General features: G+C 42.3%; 3 protein-coding genes across 3 annotated transcripts; all 3 read right to left on the reverse strand.

Moving 5' to 3' along the window:
* Positions 1 to 2,008: 2,008 nt before the first annotated feature.
* LOC121840573 (forkhead box protein D1-like) lies at positions 2,009 to 3,903 on the reverse strand. The gene has a single exon (XM_042304444.1). It carries the CDS (start codon positions 3,744 to 3,746, stop codon positions 2,742 to 2,744), a length of 1,005 nt encoding a protein of 334 aa, XP_042160378.1. The 5' UTR covers positions 3,747 to 3,903; the 3' UTR covers positions 2,009 to 2,741.
* Positions 3,904 to 5,556: 1,653 nt separating this feature from the next.
* On the reverse strand, positions 5,557 to 12,958 carry LOC121840575 (GATA-type zinc finger protein 1-like). The gene is made up of 7 exons (XM_042304446.1): positions 12,838 to 12,958; positions 12,566 to 12,721; positions 10,309 to 10,373; positions 8,830 to 10,231; positions 8,541 to 8,650; positions 7,924 to 8,017; positions 5,557 to 6,045 (listed from the first exon to the last, which is right to left on the reverse strand). Exons 4-7 carry the CDS (start codon positions 8,985 to 8,987, stop codon positions 5,910 to 5,912), a joined length of 498 nt encoding a protein of 165 aa, XP_042160380.1. The 5' UTR covers positions 8,988 to 10,231; positions 10,309 to 10,373; positions 12,566 to 12,721; positions 12,838 to 12,958; the 3' UTR covers positions 5,557 to 5,909.
* A 421-nt stretch (positions 12,959 to 13,379) lies between these two features.
* On the reverse strand, positions 13,380 to 16,554 carry fdx2 (ferredoxin 2). The gene is made up of 5 exons (XM_024416785.2): positions 16,351 to 16,554; positions 15,859 to 15,910; positions 15,479 to 15,585; positions 15,042 to 15,129; positions 13,380 to 14,857 (listed from the first exon to the last, which is right to left on the reverse strand). Exons 1-5 carry the CDS (start codon positions 16,526 to 16,528, stop codon positions 14,701 to 14,703), a joined length of 582 nt encoding a protein of 193 aa, XP_024272553.2. The 5' UTR covers positions 16,529 to 16,554; the 3' UTR covers positions 13,380 to 14,700.
* Between the last annotated feature and the right edge of the window lie 4,713 nt (positions 16,555 to 21,267).

Genomic DNA, 21,267 nt, shown 5'->3' on the forward strand with positions numbered 1-21,267 from the left:
ACACAGCGAGAACAGTTAAACAGAGGCAAGGGAACAGGGGAAGGAGAAAAAGGTATAATTGATTAAAAGCCCAATATGATGGTGTGTGCCAGGAAAAACAAACTGCTCAAAGAGATGACCAATGGTGGAAAGTGGAGAGGTTTTGTGTGTTCCGATGCTCAGCAATCCAATCCAATAACACTAGGATTTATAGCAGGAGATCAAATGCTCCAAAACACATGTCCATCCATCCCCAAAACTCAATAATGACTCCCATCCACAAATGTATGTATTAATAGTATCCCTATGCTGTATGCACTGATGGTTTCAACTAAAGTGAGTAATATGAGTGTGTTATAAGCTGTGTAGTAATGCTGACATGGGTCTTTCTGAAACGGAGAGGCAGGCATATGGTAAACACTAAAGCCCAAGTCCAAGACAAAACGAACTATGCAGCACACAGAATCTATAGACACAGACAAATATTGGCTACATTGAAGTAAACAACTGCACATTACACTCAATATAACAATGTGATGTTTAATGTAGGCTGGATCTCTCTAGATGCGTCTGGTTAATCGTGTAGCAACATTACAGAACAAACAGATGTTTCATAACTTATTTAGCGTGCCGGATTTGGAACTGTAGGCCTTTATAATACGAAGGCGTTCGTTTTGACTGTGGAATGCCTTCTAACACATGTAGGGGTGCAGGACACGCACCGATTCACACACACACGCGCATACAGAGAAACTCGATCGAGAGATGAAGAATGGGCAGATGTGTGTGTGCACTGTGAGATCTTGCATATACATTACACATTTTAAAAAATATATATATGTAGAAATCAATCACACGTTGACACGAAGAGTAAAATAAAATAAACTCAATGTCGTCACATTTAAACGGTTTACACTCGCGTGCCCAAGAAGGTGAAGCTCATATTTTCTGCCACGCAGGCATGTCCAAATGTAGCAGAAATTAAGCTACTGAATGAAACATTTTCAAATGATAATTTGTAAAATTATAACGCCAGTCAATCAAACCAAATATGGTCAACTTTAACAAAAATGAGACCAGGCACCTTTCAAAATAAAAGGCGATTGAAAACGTGTGGTTTTATGTTTCAGGGCTCCACATTGTTTGCGCTCCAAATATTTTGTGTGTTTTTGATTCCACAGTGTAGGAAAACAAACTTCGCCTTAAAGATAAATAAGGCCAAATATAACATTGTCAAAGTATAGAGATTACATTTGCCACTGGCAAGATTGGCACATTTGGGAGATTAGGCTAATTCGGAGAGGTTCTGCGTTAGTGAATCAAGAGCAGTTGTATAATAAATCTGACATGTTCAATTTGATTTTTTTAAAATTCAGTGTTGTTTTCAACATTACAATTAATGATGTTGCCAAATGTCGTTATAAATCAAATGAAAACATGTAATTATAAAGTGCTTATTTACACAAAATATAGGCCTCAAACATTTATATTGCAAAACATATTTTTGGGGTTGGCCACTAACATTGTTAAAAATGTTGACTCAATTGACACATCTTTAAAACATATTTTTGGGGTTGGTCACTAACATTGTTAAAAAAATTGTTAAAAATGTTGACTCAACACATCTTTAAAACATATTTTTTGGGGTTGGTCACTAACATTGTTAAAAATGTTGACTCAATTGACACATCTTTAAAACATATTTTTGGGGTTGGTCACTAACATTGTTAAAAATGTTGACTCAATTGACACATCTTTAAAACATATTTTTGGGGTTGGTCACTAACATTGTTAAAAATGTTGACTCAATTGACACATCTTTAAAACATATTTTTGGGGTTGGTCACTAACATTGTTAAAAATGTTGACTCAATTGACACATCTTTAAAACATATTTTTTGGGGGTTGGTCACTAACATTGTTAAAAATGTTGACTCAATTGACACATCTTTAAAACATATTTTTGGGGTTGGTCACTAACATTGTTAAAAATGTTGACATTGACACATCTTTAAAACATATTTTGGGGTTGGTCACTAACATTGTTAAAAATGTTGACTCAATTGACACATCTTCAAAACATATTTTTGGGGTTGGTCACTAACATTGTTAAAAATGTTGACTCAATTGACACATCTTCAAAACATATTTTTGGGGTTGGTCACTAACATTGTTAAAAATGTTGACTCAATTGACACATCTTCAAAACATATTTTTGGGGTTGGTCACTAACATTGTTAAAAATGTTGACTCAATTGACACATCTTTAAAACATATTTTTGGGGTTGGTCACTAACATTGTTAAAAATGTTGACTCAATTGACACATCTTTCAAAATATTTTTGGGGTTGGTCACTAACATTGTTAAAAATGTTGACTCAATTGACACATCTTTAAAACATATTTTTGGGGTTGGTCACTAACATTGTTAAAAATGTTGACTCAATTGACACATCTTCAAAACATATTTTTGGGGTTGGTCACTAACATTGTTAAAAATGTTGACTCAATTGACACATCTTTAAAACATATTTTTGGGGTTGGTCACTAACATTGTTAAAAATGTTGACTCAATTGACACATCTTTAAAACATATTTTTGGGGTTGGTCACTAACATTGTTAAAAATGTTGACTCAATTGACACATCTTTAAAACATATTTTTTTCATTTGAAGCATTTGTTTAATTGAATAGATACAAATCTATGAAAGGTGGTTTTCCCTGATGAATCCTCGTCAATACAGAAAACACTATTGATTAAGCTATTTGTCACCAAGTTGCTGCAAGAGTTCATTTGCTATACGGCTGGAGGTGGGGAGAGAGCGTAGTTTGTGGTACTCGGGATGAAAGCTCCAGAGATGCGGAGCGCCCATTGAATGGAGCGAAGCCGGGGACAGAAATGAAGATCCGGGGACCAAAGCTTGGCCCACTGTCGAGGCTGAGCGGCGCGTCGTTTCGAAATTCTCAAAGCTAAGAGACGGATGTGGAAGAAATGTCTTTTGGACAACGTTCGAATTCCTTGATAGAAGTGAGGAGAGCGCGGGCAAGATGCTGCTCACTGGTGGGATGCTTTGGTTAGAAACAGAATGATGTTCGATGCCCAAGTGACGGTACAATTCCAAACCGGGTACCTGAAAATGACACGGCCCTATTCCGTTCGTCCCGTAGAACGAAAATCCAGGGAGCATGCTGCTGCGCTCGAGCGGGCACCGGGTGTCCATCATCCCAAATCGGTAATTCTGCCGTTTGAAACGTTTCCTCCGCCGTAGGAAGCTCCCGTTCTCGAACATATGAGACGACATAGGGTCTAACGTCCAGTAGTTCCCCTTTCCGGGGTTACCGGGCTCCCGGGGCATTTTGACGAAGCAGTCGTTGAGGGACAAGTTGTGGCGGATGGAGTTCTGCCACGCCGGGAACCTCTCCCCGTAATACGTGAAGCGCTGGCTGATGAAGTCACATATCTCCGAGAGAGTCAGTCTTTTCTTCGGGCTCTGGAGGATTGCCATGGTGATAAGAGCGATGTAGGAGTACGGAGGTTTCACCGAGGCAGCGATTCTCTCTGTGCAGTTCGGCGTAAATTCACCCTCATCCTCCGTATCCTTCGCTGGCTGTTTTGGAGACAAGGACGCAGCGCCTTGCTGCTCCAAATCGGCCCCGTCTTCTTTGGTTAATGATACATACCCCTCGTTCCGTGTAGCTTTGTTCCCTTTTCCATCCACGTCGGCATCTGCCCTCTCCATGAGTTCGAGCTCTCCTTCCAGGGTCATAATCCTCTCGCGGGTCCGGTGCCACCTGCATGCGCCAACAGGCGAGATGATGAGCCTCGGGTCGGACACCAGCCAGAGCCGACACACGCGACGGGCCTGCCTCCTGCCTCTTCGCTTTTCATTAACAAAAAAGAAAAAGAAAACCCAGCTGCACCAAAATACTTTTCACCCCCTCCTCCTGCTGCTCTTCCTCCTCAGTCCTGAAAATAATTACGACAAAGACTTACTAACGTAAACATCCATCACAAGCAGTCACAACAACCATTAGGCCTACAAACGTGTTTTTGATCTTGGAGAGAACTAACGTATGGAATAAAGCATAGGCCATTAGACAACTTTATGTCCAACACACAATGGCACATTAGGACACAGTCTTTGGGGCTTGTTGTCATACACTCAATAGAAATTCACTTTGTACTCAAATCAGAAGTCCGATTGTAATCATTTGATGGGTGAACTATTGTCAGTTTTCTTCGACACGTTTAACAGATAACAGGACTCAAGAATATATCCCGTTTTCCCATTTGTAAAACCATTATTGAATACCTACAGCCTTTTATTTGAATAGAATCGGTCTCCCACAACAAATGCCAATCCTACCCAGTTCTCGATCCAGAGCATCCTTTTATGATGGCTTTTATTTCACTTGAGAGTCAAATATGGTTAAAAATGTATTGTTTTCTGAAAGGAGAAATGGATGAAGAAGCACTGAACTAGAGAGCTAGCACAAAATGACGTCGGTGCCAGAGCACGCACACCTGCTGCGCTTTTACGTGTGGTCTCTCTGCAGTAATGCATAAACATTATAAGGGTGTTAAAGACACTAGCTAGCTCGATATTGTATAATCAATTAAAGTTCATCATGTATTAGCCATTCTTTCCATTAAATTTATGGCCAGCTATAACGAATAATATATGATTTAACTAAATGTTATGATTAGGTTAGGCCACTTATCTATACATGTGAAAGACAAGCTAGCAGTAGACAGATTTTAATTTAAAACGGGTCTATACTAAATACTTTATGAGAATTCCAATATTTCCAGCAGATAACGCAAGTGGGTGGCCAAGCACATGGCTAATACTGTGTGGTTATTATTTCAGAACGGATTATGCACTTTTCTGATTTGGAAAAAGACACATCGGCAAAAGAAGAAGGGCCGTTTCACTACCGGCACAAAATAATGCACAGGCCAGGTCATGTATTCAACCCTGCTGCAGCAGTGTCTGATAGTAAATTTGCATCTTTCTTATTTTGATACATTTTAAAGTCCCACTAATTGCATTTAATTTAAGCATAGAAACATCCCTGAAGCAATTCTCACAAATCAGTTTGAATATGGTTCCGCATCAATTCATATTCCTCATTCTAGACCAAGTCGTAGGCACACACATTCAGAGGGTTGAGAGATTAAATGAAAACAAACCGAATAAGATATGTTACCACAAATTTTATGCACACCAAACCCAAAAGTGTAGTACACACTAACACAAACGTTTATTTTGATTTGTTTACAGGAAACAGTCAAGATAAGGAATTGCTTCATCTCTAATCCAGCCAGTTAATGCTAAGGGCAGTCCAGAAACAACCAAATAGAAAAAAAATAATAATAAACTAAACAAGAACAGATAATATATCACTCAAATTAATTGAACTTAATGTAACATACAAACTGGATAGCACCAATGTCAAGCCTAGTAAACAAGGAGAGTAAACAGTCCAAAATGGCTACCTATTCCCAGTAAAGCAGGGCACCGTCTTTGGCCAGAGCCATGGGTCCTTAGTCCCAAAAGTGCACTACCTTTTGGCCAGAGACTCCAAATTCCCTGTATAGTGCACTACTTTGGTCAGGGTCATTTCAGACAGACAGTCTATTGTCAGACACAGCCTCCAAGCAGGAGACTGTTCTTCATTTGAACTCTTTCTTCCTAAAGTGACAAGCGCACGCTACAGTGCTAAAAGCAGCCAGACCCGTCAGACTGACTCACCATGGCTCAGCCAACACCGTGACACACTATGACAGTATGTGATGCAATAAATGATCAAATAACTCCACGAGTCAAAGTCAGGAGGTGTGGCCAATTACCATGTACCTGGAGGGGGACTGTTTGTGGTATCAGTGTCTAGGACCTCATGCCAAGGCCTAAATGTGTTCCCTTCCCCTACAAGGCAGAGTGCTTGCGGTGGGACGTAGCCAGCCGTGATAAGTTTCCACATTTGAAGCAGCGCGAGTTGGAGTTGCCCTCCTTCCTAGGGATGTGCCAACACTGCAGACAGCGTACCTTGTACTTCTTATACCTGAGGAGTAAGTAGACATGGAGGAGAATAACAGGGGATATACAATTGAGGTCGGAAGTTTACATACACCTTAGCCAAATACATTTAAACTCAGTTTCACAATTCCTGACATTTAATCCTAGTAAAAATTCCCTGTCTTAGGTCAGTTAGGATCACCACTTTATTTTAAGAATGTGAAAGGTCAGAATAGTAGTAGAGAATTATTTCTTTCAGCTTTTATTTCTTTCATCACATTCCCAGTGGGTCAGAAGTTTACATACACTCAATTAGTATTTTGGGAGCATTGCCTTTAAATTGTTTAACTTGGGTCAAACGTTTCGGGTAGCCTTCCACAAGCTTCCCACAATAAGTTGGGTGAATTTTGGCCTGTTCCTCCTGACAGAGCTGATGTAACCGAGTCAGGTTTGTAGGCCTCCTTACTCGCACACTTTTTCAGTTCTGCCCACAAATCTTCTATAGGATTGAGGTCAGGGTTTTGAGCTAGCCACTCCAATACCTTGACTTTGTTGTGGCAAAATGGCTTAAGGACAACTTTGGAAGTATGCTTGGGGTCATTGTCCATTTGGAAGACCCATTTGCGACCAAGCTTTAACTTCCTGACTGATGTCTTGAGATGTTGCTTCTTTATATCCAAATCATTTCCCTTCCTCATGGAGCTAACTATTTTGTGAAGTGCACCAGTCCCTCCTGAAGCAAAGCGCCTCCACAACATGATGATGCCAACTCCGTGCTTCACGGATGGGATGGTGTTCGTCGGCTTGCAAACCTCCCCCTTTTTCCTCCAAACATAACAATGGTCATTATGGCCAAACAGTTCCATTTTTGTTTCATCAGACCAGAGGACATTTCTCCAAAAAGTACAATCTTTGTCCCCATGTGCAGTTGCAAACTGTAGTTTGGCTTTTTTAATGGCAGTTTTGGAGCAGTGGCTTCTTCCTTGCTGAGCGGCCTTTCAGGTTATGCCGATATAGGACTTCTTTTACTGTGGATATAGATACTTTTGTACCTGTTTCCTCCAGCATCTTCACAAGGTCCTTTGCTGTTGTTCAGGGATTGATTTGCACTTTTCGCAATAAAGTACATTCATCTCTAGGAGACAGAACACGTCTCCTTTCTGATCAGTATGACGGCTGCGTGGTCCCATGATGTTTAGATTTGCGTACTATTGTTTGTACAGATGAACGTGGTACCTTCAGGCATTTGGAAATTGCTCCCAAGGATGAACCAGACTTGTGGAGGTCTACAAAAACAATTCTGAGTTCTTGGCTGATTTCTTTTGATTTTCCCATGATGTCAAGCAAAGAGGCACTGAGTTGGAAGGTAGGCCTTGAAATACATCCACAGGTACACCTCCAATTGACTCAAATTATACCAATTAACCTATCAGAAGCTTCTAAAGCCATCACATCATTTTACGGAATTTTCCAATCTGTTTAAAAGGCAGTCAACTTAGTGTATGTAAACTTCTAACCCACTGGAATTGTGATACAGTGAAATAATCTGTCTGTAAACAATTGTTGGAAAAATGACTTGTGTCATGCACAAAGTAGATGTCCTAACAGACTTGCCAAAACTTTAGTTTGTTAACAAGAAATGTGTAGAGTGGTTGAAAAACGAGTTTTAATGACTTCAACCTAAGTGTATGTAAACTTCCGACTTCAACTGTAGGTCACAGTGATTGATGGCCTTACGTGTCCTTCAAGTTCTAATTCTGCTCACATACAGAGTTATGCAATATTGTGATCATCAAACCATCTACGTCACTGTCACCATTTACTATAACCACAGGGTCAGAGTTCATGGCCACGTGACCTGACCAGGAGAAACTCTGGGCCGTGACGATATGCTTGATAATGCACTGTATTTAACGTGACTCACCTTATTCCACAGGCGTTACACAGCGGGGTACCATCCTCAGCATCTCGCCACAGAGGAGTCTTCATGGTGCAGCAAGAGGCACAGATCTTATTCTCTGATGGGGAGGAGAAAGGAGTGGCTATCAGTACAAACAAACAGGCCTTGTGCCCTAATCCTCCTAAATATATGTTGTAGAATAATGAAATGACATGTTTCCATGACTCAGTATGCGGCTTCTCTCTCATTCGGTTTTCTTTCTAGGTGCACGGTGAGTGGGAGTGCCAAAGCACAACCTGATCTCGCAACCCTGCCCTCAACACTGTACACTACGTTACTCATTAAAGTCTTAGGATGTTTACACAGCCGTTTCCCAAAATACCTCCATTAAAACTCCCCCTCATCAAATGTATTCCACCTGTCTATGGTTCTAGTTAAAGTGTTTGGATTTGTGTCGTAATGGTACCCCCTCCTGGATTACTGGAGTAGAAATAGTTCTACACAAAACATCCCTGCAATTAACCTCTCATGAACCCTTTTTTCTAAGAGTGTAGTGTTCTGCCTATTTCTACGGTGCTGGTATTGTTTTGTGCAGTAGTGGCGCCCCCTCCCGGTGAAGAGTGATAGAGATTGGTAGTCACTGGAGGAGGGGTCGCTCTCTTCAGAGCTGCTGGTCCTCATGGAACTCTGGGATGAACGGGACCTGCCTGCTCTCAGTGACCTCCTGGTCGGACCACTAGAGAGCTCTTCACTAGGACACACACACACACACAATTGTGAGATATTTTACAACAATATACTGCATAGGGAAATTTGTGACATACAAACTGAATTTCATATAATCCGTTTTATTACGGCAGCGCTAAATAATATAATACACGTTTTTGAGTTATGGGGAGAAAGAGCAAAGCACTCTGACATCAACCATACCTGTACTTCTTGGAGGTGATGAGAAGGCGACACTGCTCCCTGCTGTCGTCCAGCTCCGTCTGCATCCGGAACGTCACTCCCTGGAAGTCTGGGTCTCCAACATCCACACTCCGGCTGGGACGGAGCTGCTTCCTAGGGGCCTTGGTGGACCTCCACATGGGGTCAGACAGAGAGGGAGACTGGGGGCTGCGGGGATAGTGCCCATGTCATCCTCCAAGTCCCTGCACCTTTGGGTGAGGTCCAACGGAGAGTCTGCAATAATACTGGCATCTTGTACTGTGTCTGTGTTCTCTTCCATGGAGCTTTCGTTGAGCTCTGCTTTGACGCCTGCAAAACTGCCATCTTGTACTGACTTTTCGTTCACATTCACAGACCCTGCTTCACTGTTCAATATGAGCAACATAGTATTATAAGAGGAGTTTGGGGCTGGTGGCATGTCTTCCTTGGGGTCAAAGGTAAAACATATGTTTGAGTTGAAGTCCAGGGTCATGTTAAGGTTCAGCTCTTCTGGGCCTGGATGTAAGCATGTCATGGTGTCTACGGAGGGAGACGACAGACTTGCTGCATCCATAATTGTAGCTACTTTGTGGACAAGCGTTTGCCCAAACAGGTTTATATATGACACAGACGGATGTTTAACTGACAGCCCGTCTTTTGCCTCAGGACGGACCTCCTTCACTGTGTTGTCATCTTGGACTAAGGCACAGGGGACCCTTCTGCTTTCTTCACTCACAGACAATCCATCACCGTTAAGACAAAATGTGGCTCCTGTTTCTTTGTTCGTTACAACCTCAGAGTCTGAAGCTCCCACACCAGGTTTAGTTTTGTCGCTGCCATTGACATCCGGTGATGTCTGAGAACTGGTACCTGGACATATGGGTGAGCAATAACCACCTCCACCCAACTCCCCCATCTCTCCCCTGGACCCGACATGCGGATGGGGAGAATCCCCTCTGGTACTGACTAGAGTGGGGCAGACAGCGACAGTGTTCTTACTGTACCCCACACCTTCAGGAGGATGATCGTCAGAGTCTATAGGAACCAACTGAGCCCTAGATGAGGTTCCCTCTTGGTCATCTGACTGGAGGAGTCTCTCACACTGCATGTTGATCAGGCTCATCAACTCCCACGGACTGCTGCTACTATGACGGCTGGGCAGGACTGAGTTCGTATGTCTCCTACATTGTTCTAAGTCATCTTTTGGCTGGTTATGAAGTCTCATGAGAGAGGAACTGTGCTGAGGAGGAGAAGGTCTATGATCAGACACTTGATTCTTTTTAGACCTTTCATTTGATACAGGTAAAGTCTTAGGCTTTGAGTCTACAGAGCGGTTGTGGACAGGGGTGGGAGTTGCTAGCTTGGAAGCTTCTTGGATGAGGTAGAGGATAGTGGACTGGGTCACCTGAAGAAAAATAAAAGAAAGAAGACTCAACCACACACTGAGATAATATTGACCCACCTCAAGCACAGCACACACACCTGCAGGCCCTCCTGGGTGTCCGGATCTTCCATGGTCCCTTGGCTGCCTGGTCTGTAAATGGCTCCTGTGCTCATGTTGATGTGCCCATATTGTGGAAAGAAAACAGTACCAGTAAAAAATTTGGACACACCTACTCATTCAAGGATTTTCTTTCTTGATTTTTAATATTTTCTACATCGTAGAATAATAGTGAAGACATCAAAACTATGAAATAACACATATGGAATCATGTAGTAACCAAAGGGTTAAACATATCAAAATATATTTTATATTTGAGATTCTTCAAATAGCCACCCTTTGCCTTGATGACAGCTTTGCACACTATTGGCAGTCTCTCAACCAGCTTCACGATGTAGTCACCTGGAATGCATTTCAATTAACAGGTGTGCCTTAAAAGTTCATTTCCGGAATTTCTTTCGTTCTTAATGCTTTTGAGCCAATCAGTTGTGTTGTGACAAGGTAGGGTTGGTATACAGAAGCTTGCCCTATTTGGTAAAAGACCAAGTCCATATAATGGAAAAACAGCTCAAATAAGCAAAGAGGAACGACAGTCCATCATTACTTGAAGACATGAAGGCCAATATGGAAATGTTCAAGAACTTTGAAAGTTTCTTCATGTGCAGTCACAAAAACCATCAAGCATTATAATGAAACTGGCTCTCATGAGGACCGCCACATGAAAGACCCAGAGTTACCTCTGCTGCAGAGAATAAGCTCATTAGAGTTAACTGCACCTCAGATTGCAGCCCAAATAAATGCTTCACAGCATTCAAGTCACAGACACATCTCAACATCAACTGTTCAGAGGAGGCTGTGAAAATCAGGCCTTCATGGTCGAATTGCTGCAAAGAAACCACTACTAAAGGCCACCAATAATAGAAGACTTGCTTGGGCCAAGAAACACAAGCAATGGACATTAGACCGGTGGAAATCTGTTCTTAGGGCTGATGAGTCCAAATTTGAGTTTTTTGGTTCCAACTGTCGTGTCTTTGAGACATAGACTAGGTTAAAAGGATGATCTCCACTTGTGTGGTTCCCAACGTGAAGCATGGAGGAATAGGTGCTATGCTGGTGACACTGTCTGTGATTTATTTAGAATTCACGGCACACTTAACCAGCATGGCTACCACAGCATTCTGCAGTGATACACCATCCCATCTGGTTTGCACTTAGGGGGTCTATTGTTTGTTTTTCAACAGGACAACGACATCCACCTCCAGGGTGTTTAAGGGCTATTTGACCAAGAAGTAGAGTGATGGAGTTCTGCAAATTGAGACGTTTTGGGATGAGTCGGACCGCAGAGTGAAGGAAAAACAGCCAACAAGTGCTCAACATATGTGGGAACTCCTTCAAGACTGTTGGAAAAGCATTCCTCATGAAGCATTCTCTCTGGTTGAGAGAATGCCAAGAGTGTGCAAAGCTGTCATCAAGGCAAAGGGAGGCTATTTGAAGAATTTCAAATATATTTTGATTTGTTTAAGACTTTTTGGGTTACTACATGATTCAATGTGTCATTTCATAGTTTTGATGTCTTCACTTTATTCTACAATGTAGAAAATAGTAAAAAATAAAGAAACACTTGAATGACTAGGTGTTTAAAACTTTTTACCGGTACACACACACACACACACTTCCTAAATAAAAACAAATACTTACAAATTACAATAAATGATTATACTTGATAGTTGATTTCAATGTACTATAATAATTCAAGCTAAAAAGACTGTAAAGTAGCCTATTAGTACCCTACTACTCTTAACTTCTAGAACAGTCTGAATTAGCTGTCAAAATCAAATTAGCTTCGTGAGCAGAGCTAGAATTAATGGCCCAACAAACCTTTAGCAAATAATGAGTAAGCCTACAATGACATTAACTAACACGATATAGCCTATTGATCACACTTACTTTGTCAAATTGTATGAATTTCTCCTCAAAACGTAATCATCTGCATTCTACTATTTGATTAACGTCCTGAAAGAGGATGACACGTCTTGCTCGAGCTCACTGTTTAGTCTGAGGGCACACTGAGGCTGTGCGTTTGAATACGAACTTTTCTGCCACACAATATCTCCACATCCTACCTTAGAAAATGTTAAGTATTTAAATAAAAAAATCGAATTATGAGATCCCTGTGATCGATCGGATTAAAGTTATTGAAACTATCGAGTTCAATCGTTTGATTATGTAATGCCCTGATCACGTTGGTGATCACGGTTGTCTCTTACCAAGGCGATCAGGGCCAACATGCAGACTCACCCTTGGTTTTCTCACTGAGTCGGTCTTGAGAGAGATGACAAGTTATTTCCCCCAATTTGATCACTAGCTTCAGGAAATTGACAGTCACGTTACCGCAATGCATTTGTTGTTGGGCCTACAGGATGCCACAGATGTCTGTGATTGAAGTTGATTGACCTGCATAAACACATAAAAGTGTGGGTTGAGTGATTTGCGTTCTGGATTTTCCCGAATTGTTGGCCTTGTGGCGTCTCGGTTTCTTCTGTATATATATATAAAACGTTTTTACATACAGGTAAATAGGCTAGTAATGCTTTGTACGAATAGCCATCCATTACAAAACACGCGAAACGGAGGTTCTTGGTATAAATTGTAGGTCTACTGTTGACTTTGACTAGCGATGCTTTATCTTGAACCATTTAAAATGATCTCCCACACAAAACAAATACAATGTATCAGTATTTAGCAGTGACACATTGGCTGTTTAGAAAGGCAGCTCAATTCTGATCATTTTTCGCTAATAGGCGTTTTGACCCATCAGATCAGCTCGGGAAAAGATCTGTGATGGGTCAAAAGACCAATTATCTGAATTGGGCTGCCTAAACGCAGCCATTTTAGCAGTGGTATTCAAAGTCAGTCCTCAAAGGGCCAGAGGTGGTTTTCTTGACCCTTGTATGATATTGCTAAATGGTCGACTATGCAATTGGTTTCCATTTCCTGGGTTTTGAGGATTTAAACTGCTCTCAAAGGACTGGTGTTGAATACTGCACTTGTGGTGTTCAATTGCCTTCAGTGTGGTTTTTAAAAAGCATAAGGCTTAAGACAGACTAGTACAAACTTTTGGTATTTTTATTGCACAAATCTAAAATAGACTTGCAAATTTGAGATATACCATATATACATAATACACCTACACGTTTTGTGCGTATGACAGACATTAATTACAGTACAAGTGAAAGCATTCCAGGTTCATAAAGGAGCCAACTAATACTGGATACAGGTGTTTTTTGATGGACAGTTATGAGACTACTAACGGTGAATTGACAAGGCAAATCATTACTGGGTATGGATGGACAGAAACAGAAATGACTTGGGAATTGGACAAAATGCATCTGTCAGTTTAAAATGGTTTAGGCTGCATTTTGACCAATCAGATCAGCTTTGATGTGCAACGATCTGTGATTGGAAAAAATATCAAAATGAGGCTGCCTGTGTGAATGCAGCCCAAGTATCTCCTTGGCATCATCAGTTATCTAACAGATTCAACCCTTTCCATTCCAATCGATCTCAAGCTGCCCTCTGCTTACAAAACACACTGCAAAAGTGCTATATCAGAGACAGTTAATGATTCCTGACAGGCTTGATGTAGGGAAAGGGCTTTCAGTGTTGTGGATGGGCTTGTTAAGGTCTTGACTAGTCACCACACACCCACATTAAAATTCCTAGATACTGGCCAAAAGTAGATATAATGGTGAAAACTATGTATACGTACACATAACATCCTGTTCATTAGCTGTATGCGAGTGCTGTTATTGTAGAGACAAGACTATTTGGAAGCTCCACCTGAGATGTATGTTGACCTTTGTAAATGAGTTGTAACATGGAATGTTCTATTCAAGGACAAAGTTATTTGCATAGCAATGACAACAGGCCTTTCTGAAATGCTGACTCAGGTTACTATGAAACAAAGAACTGTTTGTGACATTGAACGGTTTGATAGACATCTCAATCTTGGCCTGAGAACTCTTCTATACACATGACATATTTATACATGAATGCTGAAAACCATCTAACTCTTCCACAATCAGCATTACTTTCAGTGTGAGCCAAATACAACACACTTCAGAGGCTGCGTTTACACAGGCAGCCCAATTCGGATATTTTTTCCACTAATTGGTCTTTTGACCAATCCCATCAGGGGCGCTGTCTAAATGCAGCCAGTGACTGGTATATAGCTTTTGTCTTCGGTCACACAGTCATGTGGATATGTAAGAGCATTCTTGACTTGGGAGGGATCCTTCAAGCGACTCTCTTTCTCTCTTACGACTCAGTCCTGAGGGGCCGTGTTCCAACATCCATACTAGCATACTACTTAGAATGCATGCCCAATACGTTGCTTCACACTAAGTAGGGTGCTAGTGTGGAGTGTAGTGTCCTCAGTGTGGTTTGGGAACATGGCCGTCCACGTAGAAGTTCCTGGTGACCTTAGGCAGGGTAAGCTCGATGCCCTCCAGCTCCTGGGTGAGGATGATCTGACAGCCAAGTCTGGAGTTCTCCTGTAGCGCTGGGGCCATGTCCAGCATGTCATCCTCTCTGGGATGAGAAGAATCAAATTGAAGCCATTGATTTGCATTGCATTATAAGAGTCTTGTTGACAATGAAAAAAGTTTAGTTTTTTATAGTATGCGTTTGACAGGGACAATGTACAACCATAAGACGTGCAATGACATGAGCTCTCATGGACTATGGCATATTTTATAATAAAACAATCTCATACCTTTCGTCAGGCTCTGGTAGCTTGTCGACATGGTCTCTGTTCACATACACGTGGCACGTTGAGCAAGCTAGTGATGCCTCGCAAGCTCCTTAAAATCACACATGGACAGGAAGAAAGAAACCAGATGTAAGTGTGGCTCCCGGGCGCAGCGGTCTAAGGCAGTGCGTCTCAGTGATAGAGGCGTCACTAGACACCCTGGTTTGAATCCAGGCTGTATCACAACCGGCCGTGATTGGGAATCCCATAGAGCAGTGCACAATTGGCCCAGCGCCGTCCGGGTTTGGCCGGTGTAGGCCATCATTCTAAAATAAGAATTTGACTTGCCTAGTTAAATAAAAAAAAAAATTGTTTTCATGAATACAATAATGGAGAAATCAATCACCAACTTTTGACCTGAATTCTCTCAGGACGTCATTACAAACCCTATTAGCACTCACCTTCCAGTTCAATGTTGTGCCTATGGGCCAGGTACATTGCATTGTCTCCCACTTTGGCCTTCACTGGAATCCTCTGTCCTGATCTATCTATGTACACCACATTCACCCTAAGAGCAGGCCAAAAACAACAATATTAAAAACTCATAGATCACAAATGACAATGCAAGTGATAAATGCATGATGCACTCAAATGACATTAAGGAAAATCAGTAACAAAGTATGTATATATATATATCCCCTTGAGTTTGTCTGCATAAGGGTTAGGGTTACTAGCCTGACCATGTATGTACTGTAATGGAGTGAAAATTGCAAATACATAAATAGCTAACTAACTAACTAAATAGCTAGCTAAATGATGCACTGGCAAGGTAGTTACTTACACCTCTTCTTGGGGGTCTTCTGCACTTGCACCCGCCTCACTGTGGTACAGCCCTTCACAAAGAAAATAAAGACATCGTTGACGTTCAGTTCCATATCCTCTTACGGGTTGTCTGACTTTGAGACCAACTTAGTTACAGGGAATTTGCAGCTTTGGAGATTAGTTACACAACTTATCAAACATTCTTAGTAACAGATTCCTTTGGGACTCCCAATTCCCAGTCACGGCGGTTGTGATACAGCCTGGAATCGAACCAGGGTGTCTGTAGTGACACCTCAAGCATCGAAATGCAGTGCCCTAGACCACTGCGCCACTCGGGATCCTTACTAATAGTACCTAGTTACGATGTTCGTAGACATAACTAACTAACTTGTTAGCAGCTGTCCAGCACTAAATTGATATAAATGAATTGGTTTCATGGAAGCTGAACAATTAGCTAACGTTAGATAGCAATCCAAGTGTAGCTGCGATAGTTAGCAACCGATCAACTCACCTTTGGATGTCTGCAAGTGTCGGTTCAACGTCCGAAAACGATCAACATTCGACGAACTAGCTATACCATTCAAATAACTATTCAACCTGTTGAAAGGACATGTGCTACAATCTGGTATAACTCTAGAAAGTCTCAAAGTCAGTCCCACGCTCGACCGAACTCCAGCGGAGACCGCCATGATTATGTTTTGATCACGTGAATGAAAGCAGCCAATACAAAAGTAGCAATGACATAAGCATGTTTGGACTGTCTTCGGTTATTTGAGCGGCAGAGCGCGCTGTTGCAACACACATTTATCGAACAAAACCATTTTTAGTCTGACTTGTCTAACTTGCCTTTATTACAAATTCTCTATATAAAATATATATATATATATATATATATTTTTATCTCAGTCTTTGTGTACCAACAATTCTCGTCTGCAATGTCTGTATATCTGTAATGTCTGTATATAGTTAAATAAAGGTTAAATAAAGAAATAAAAATATCAAAGAACAACTAGGTTACTTTATCCTATGTGGATGTACCCCCAAGGAGTGCGCGTACTGATACCTTAATTAATGTTAACGAATGAAATATGAAATTACTGCAAGCCTTAAATTCGAGCTCTATTGTTTTATGTAGTTGGGGTTTTATGGGTACAAACAACATTGTCCTTTGTCTTTTCAGTTCAGGTTGAATATATATATATATTTTTAATGAAACATATGTTGAGTTTAGGTCTAGCCATGCGTGTGTAGGGGTGGTCACAGACACATATTAGAGACACATATTTCCCTCAGATAACACAGATCCACAAAGAATTTGAAAACAAACCCAATTTTGATAAACTCCCATATCTACCAGGTGAAACACCACAGTGTGCCATCACAGCAGCAATATTTGTGACCTGTTACCACAAGAAAAGGGCATCCAGTGAAGAACAAACACCATTGTAAATACAACCCAGGTGTATGTTCATTTATTTTCCCCTTTGTTCTTTAACTATTTGCACATCGTTACAACACTGTATACACAGATAATATGACATTTGAAATGTCTTTATTCTTTTGGAACTTCTGTGAGTTTAATGTTAACTGTACATTTTTATTGTTTATTTCACTTTTGTTTATTATATATTTCACTTGCTCTGGCAATGTTAACATATTCTTCCCATGCAAATGAAGCCCTTGAATTGAATTGATGCTTTTAAGGAGATGGGAAACTCGATTGGAATCGTATTAACGACCATTGTGTACAGTGCCCATACATTGTCAATGGGCTGCCTGGGCGATTCTAGGACAGGGAAATCAAACCAAATCAAATTTTATTTGTCACATACACATGGTTAGCAGATGTTAATGCGAGTGTAGCGAAATGCTTGTGCTTCTAGTTCCGACAGTGCAGTAATATCAAACAAGTAATCTAACATTTTCACAATAACTACATTTTACACAGAGGTGTAAAGGAATGAATAAGAATATGTACATAAAGATATATGAATGACTGATGGCCGAACGGCATAGGCAAGATGCAGTAGATGGTATAGAGTAAAGTATATACATATGAGATGAGTAATGTAGGGTATGTAAACATTATATAAAGTGGCTTTGTTTAAAGTGGCTAGTGATACTTTTATTACATACATTTTTCCATTATTAAAGTGGCTAGTGATACTTTTATTAGATCAATTTTTCATTATTAAAGTGGCTAGGGTTGAGTCAGTATGTTGGCAGCAGCCACTCATTGTTAGTGATGGATGTTTAACAGTCTGATGGTCTTGAGATAGAAGCTGTTTTTCAGTCTCCCGGTCCCGGCTTTGATGCACCTGTATTGACCTCGCCTTCTGGATGATAGCAGGGTGAACAGGCAGTGGCTCGGGTGGTTGTTGTCCTTGATGATCTTTTTGGCCTTCATGTGATATCGGGTGGTGTAGGTGTCCTGGAGGGCAGGTAGTTTGCCCCGGTGATGCGTTGTGCAGACCTCACTACCCTCTGGAGAGCCTTATGGTTATGGGCGGAGCAGTTTCCGTACCAGGCGGTGATACAGTGATCGTACCAGTGATCGAAGCAATCTTGGAAGCGTGGAATCCGATTGGTCGGACCAGCGTTGAACAGACCTGAGCTCGGGTGCTTCCTGTTTTAGTGTCTGTCTTTAGACAGGGGCAACAAAATGGGGTCGACAGGATGCTCTCGATTGTGCATCTGTAAAAGTTTGTGAGTGTTTTTGGTGACAAGCCACATTTCTTCAGCCTCCTGAGATTGAAGAGGCGCTGATGCGTCTTCTTCACCACGTTGTCTGTGTGGGTGGACCATTTCAGTTTGTCCGTGATGTGTACGCCGAGGAATTTAAAACTTTCCACCCTTTCCACTACTGTCCCGTCGATGTGGATAGGGGGCTGCTCCCTCTGCTGTTTCCTGAAGTCTACGATCATCTCCTTTGTTTTGTTGACATTGAGTGTGAGGTTATTTTCCTGACACCACACTCCGAGGGCCCTCACCTCCTCCCTGTAGGCCGCCTCGTCGTTGTTGGTAATCAAGCCCATCACTGTAGTGTCGTCTGCAAACTTGATGATTGAGTTGGAGGCATGCATGGCCACGCAGTCGTGGGTGAACAGGGAGTACAGGAGAGGGCTGAGAACGCACCCTTGTGGGGCCCCAGTGTTGAGGGTCAGCGGAGTGGAGATCACCACCTGGGGTCGGCCCGTCAGGAAGTCCAGGACCCAGTTGCACAGGGCGGGGTTGAGACCCAGGGTCTCGAGCTTAATGACGAGTTTGGAGGGGACTATGGTGTTAAATGCTGAGCTGTAGTCGATGAACAGCATTCTTACATAGGTATTCCTCTTGTCCAGATGGGTTAGGGCAGTGTGCAGTGTGATTGCGATTGCGTCGTCTGTGGACCTATTGGGTCGGTAAGCAAATTGGAGTGGGTCTAGGGTGTCAGGTAGGGTGGAGGTGATATGGTCCTTGATTAGTCTCTCAAAGCACTGCATGATGACGGAAGTGAGTGCTACGGGGCGGTAGTCATTTAGCTCAGTTACCTTAGATTTCTTGGGAATAGGAACAATGGTGGCCCTCTTGAAGCATGTGGAAATAGCAGACTGGGGTAGGGATTGATTGAATATGTCCGTAAACACAACAGCCAGCTGGTATGCGCATGCTCTGAGGACGCGGTTGGGGATGCCGTCTGGGTCTGCAGCCTTGCGAGGGCTAACACGTTTTAATGTTTTACTCACGTTGGCTGCAGTGAAGGAGAGCCCGCAGGTTTTGGTAGCGGGCTGTGTCAGTGGCACTGTGTTGTCCTCAAAGCGGGCAAAGAAGTTGTTTAGTCTGTCTGGGAGCAAGACATTGTGGTCCGCGACTGGGCTGGTTTTTCTTTTGTAGTCCGTGATTGACTGTAGACCCTGCCACATACCTCTCGTGTCTGAGCCGCTGAATTGCAACTCTACTTTGTCTCTATACTGACGCTTAGCTTGTTTGATTGCCTTGGGGAGGGAATAGCTACACTGTTTGTATTTGGTCATGTTTCCGGTTACCTTGCCCTGATTAAAAGCAGTGGTTCACACTTTCAGATTTGCTCGAATGCTGCCATCAATCCACGGTTTCTGGTTGGGGAATGTTTTAATAGATGCTGTGGGTACAACATCACCGATGCACTTGCTAATAAACTCGCTCACCGAATCAGCGTATTCATCAATGTTGTTGTTCGACATTATGCGGAACATATCCCAGTCCACGTGATCGAAGCAATCTTGGAAGCGTGGTTGGTCGGACCAGTGTTGAACTGACCTGAGCTCGGGTGCTTCCTGTTTTAGTTTCGGTCTATAGGCAGGGGGCAACAAAATGGAGTCGTGGTCAGCTTTTCCGAAAGGAGGGCGGGGGAGGGCCTTATATGCGTTGTGGAAGTTAGAACAACAATGATCCAGGGTTTTGCCAGCCCGGGTTGCGCAATCGATATGCTGATAGAATTTAGGAAGCCTTGTTTTCAGATTAGCCCTGTTAAAATCCCCAGCTACAATAAATGCGACCTCAGGATATATAGTTTCCAGTTTACATAGTCAAATGAAGTTCTTTCAGGGCCGTTGATGTGTCTGCTTGGGGCGGAATATACGCGACTCTGAATATGATTGAAGAGAATTCTCTTGGTAGATAATGCGGTCGGCATTTGATTGTGAGGAATTCAATGTCAGGTGAACAAAAGAACTTGAGTTCCTGTATGTTGTTATGATCACACCACATCTCGTTAATCATAAGGCATACACCCCCGCCCTTCTTCTTACCAGAGAGATGCTTGTTTCTGTCGGCGAGATGCGTGAAGAAACCAGCTGGCTGTACCGATTCCGATAGCGTGTCTCGAGTGAGCCCTGTTGCCGTGAAACAAAGAATGTTACAGTCTCTGATTTCTCTCTGGAAGGCAACTCTTGCTCGGATTTCATCTACCTTGTTGTCAAGAGACTGGACATTGGCGAGTAGTATGCTCGGGAGCGGTGCGCGATGTGCCCGTCTACGGAGCCTGACCAGAAGACCGCCCCGTCTGCCCCTTCTACGGCGCCGTTGTTTTGGGTTGCCAGCTGGGATCTGATCCATTGTCCTGGGTGGTGGGCCAAACAGAGGATCCTCTTCGGGAAAGTCGTATTTCTGGTCGTAATGTTGGTGAGTTGACTTTGCTCTTATATCAATAGTTCCTCCCGACTGTATGTAATAAAACCTAAGATTTCCTGGGGTAACAATGTAAGAAATAACACATTAAAAAAACGAAATACTGCATCGTTTCCTAGGAACGCGAAGCGAGGTGGCCATCTCTGTCGGCACCGGAAGTTTGGAGACCTCTCCTTCAAGGAGTGAGTAGGAGGCTGTCAACCGGCGACTGAAACTCGGTGGTGAAGTTGGATTGTTTGCTAAAATGGATGATGAGGAGGAGACCTGGCTGACGACTGTG

This window comes from Oncorhynchus tshawytscha, linkage group LG02 (assembly GCF_018296145.1).
Source record: "Oncorhynchus tshawytscha isolate Ot180627B linkage group LG02, Otsh_v2.0, whole genome shotgun sequence".
Lineage (NCBI taxonomy): Eukaryota > Metazoa > Chordata > Actinopteri > Salmoniformes > Salmonidae > Oncorhynchus > Oncorhynchus tshawytscha.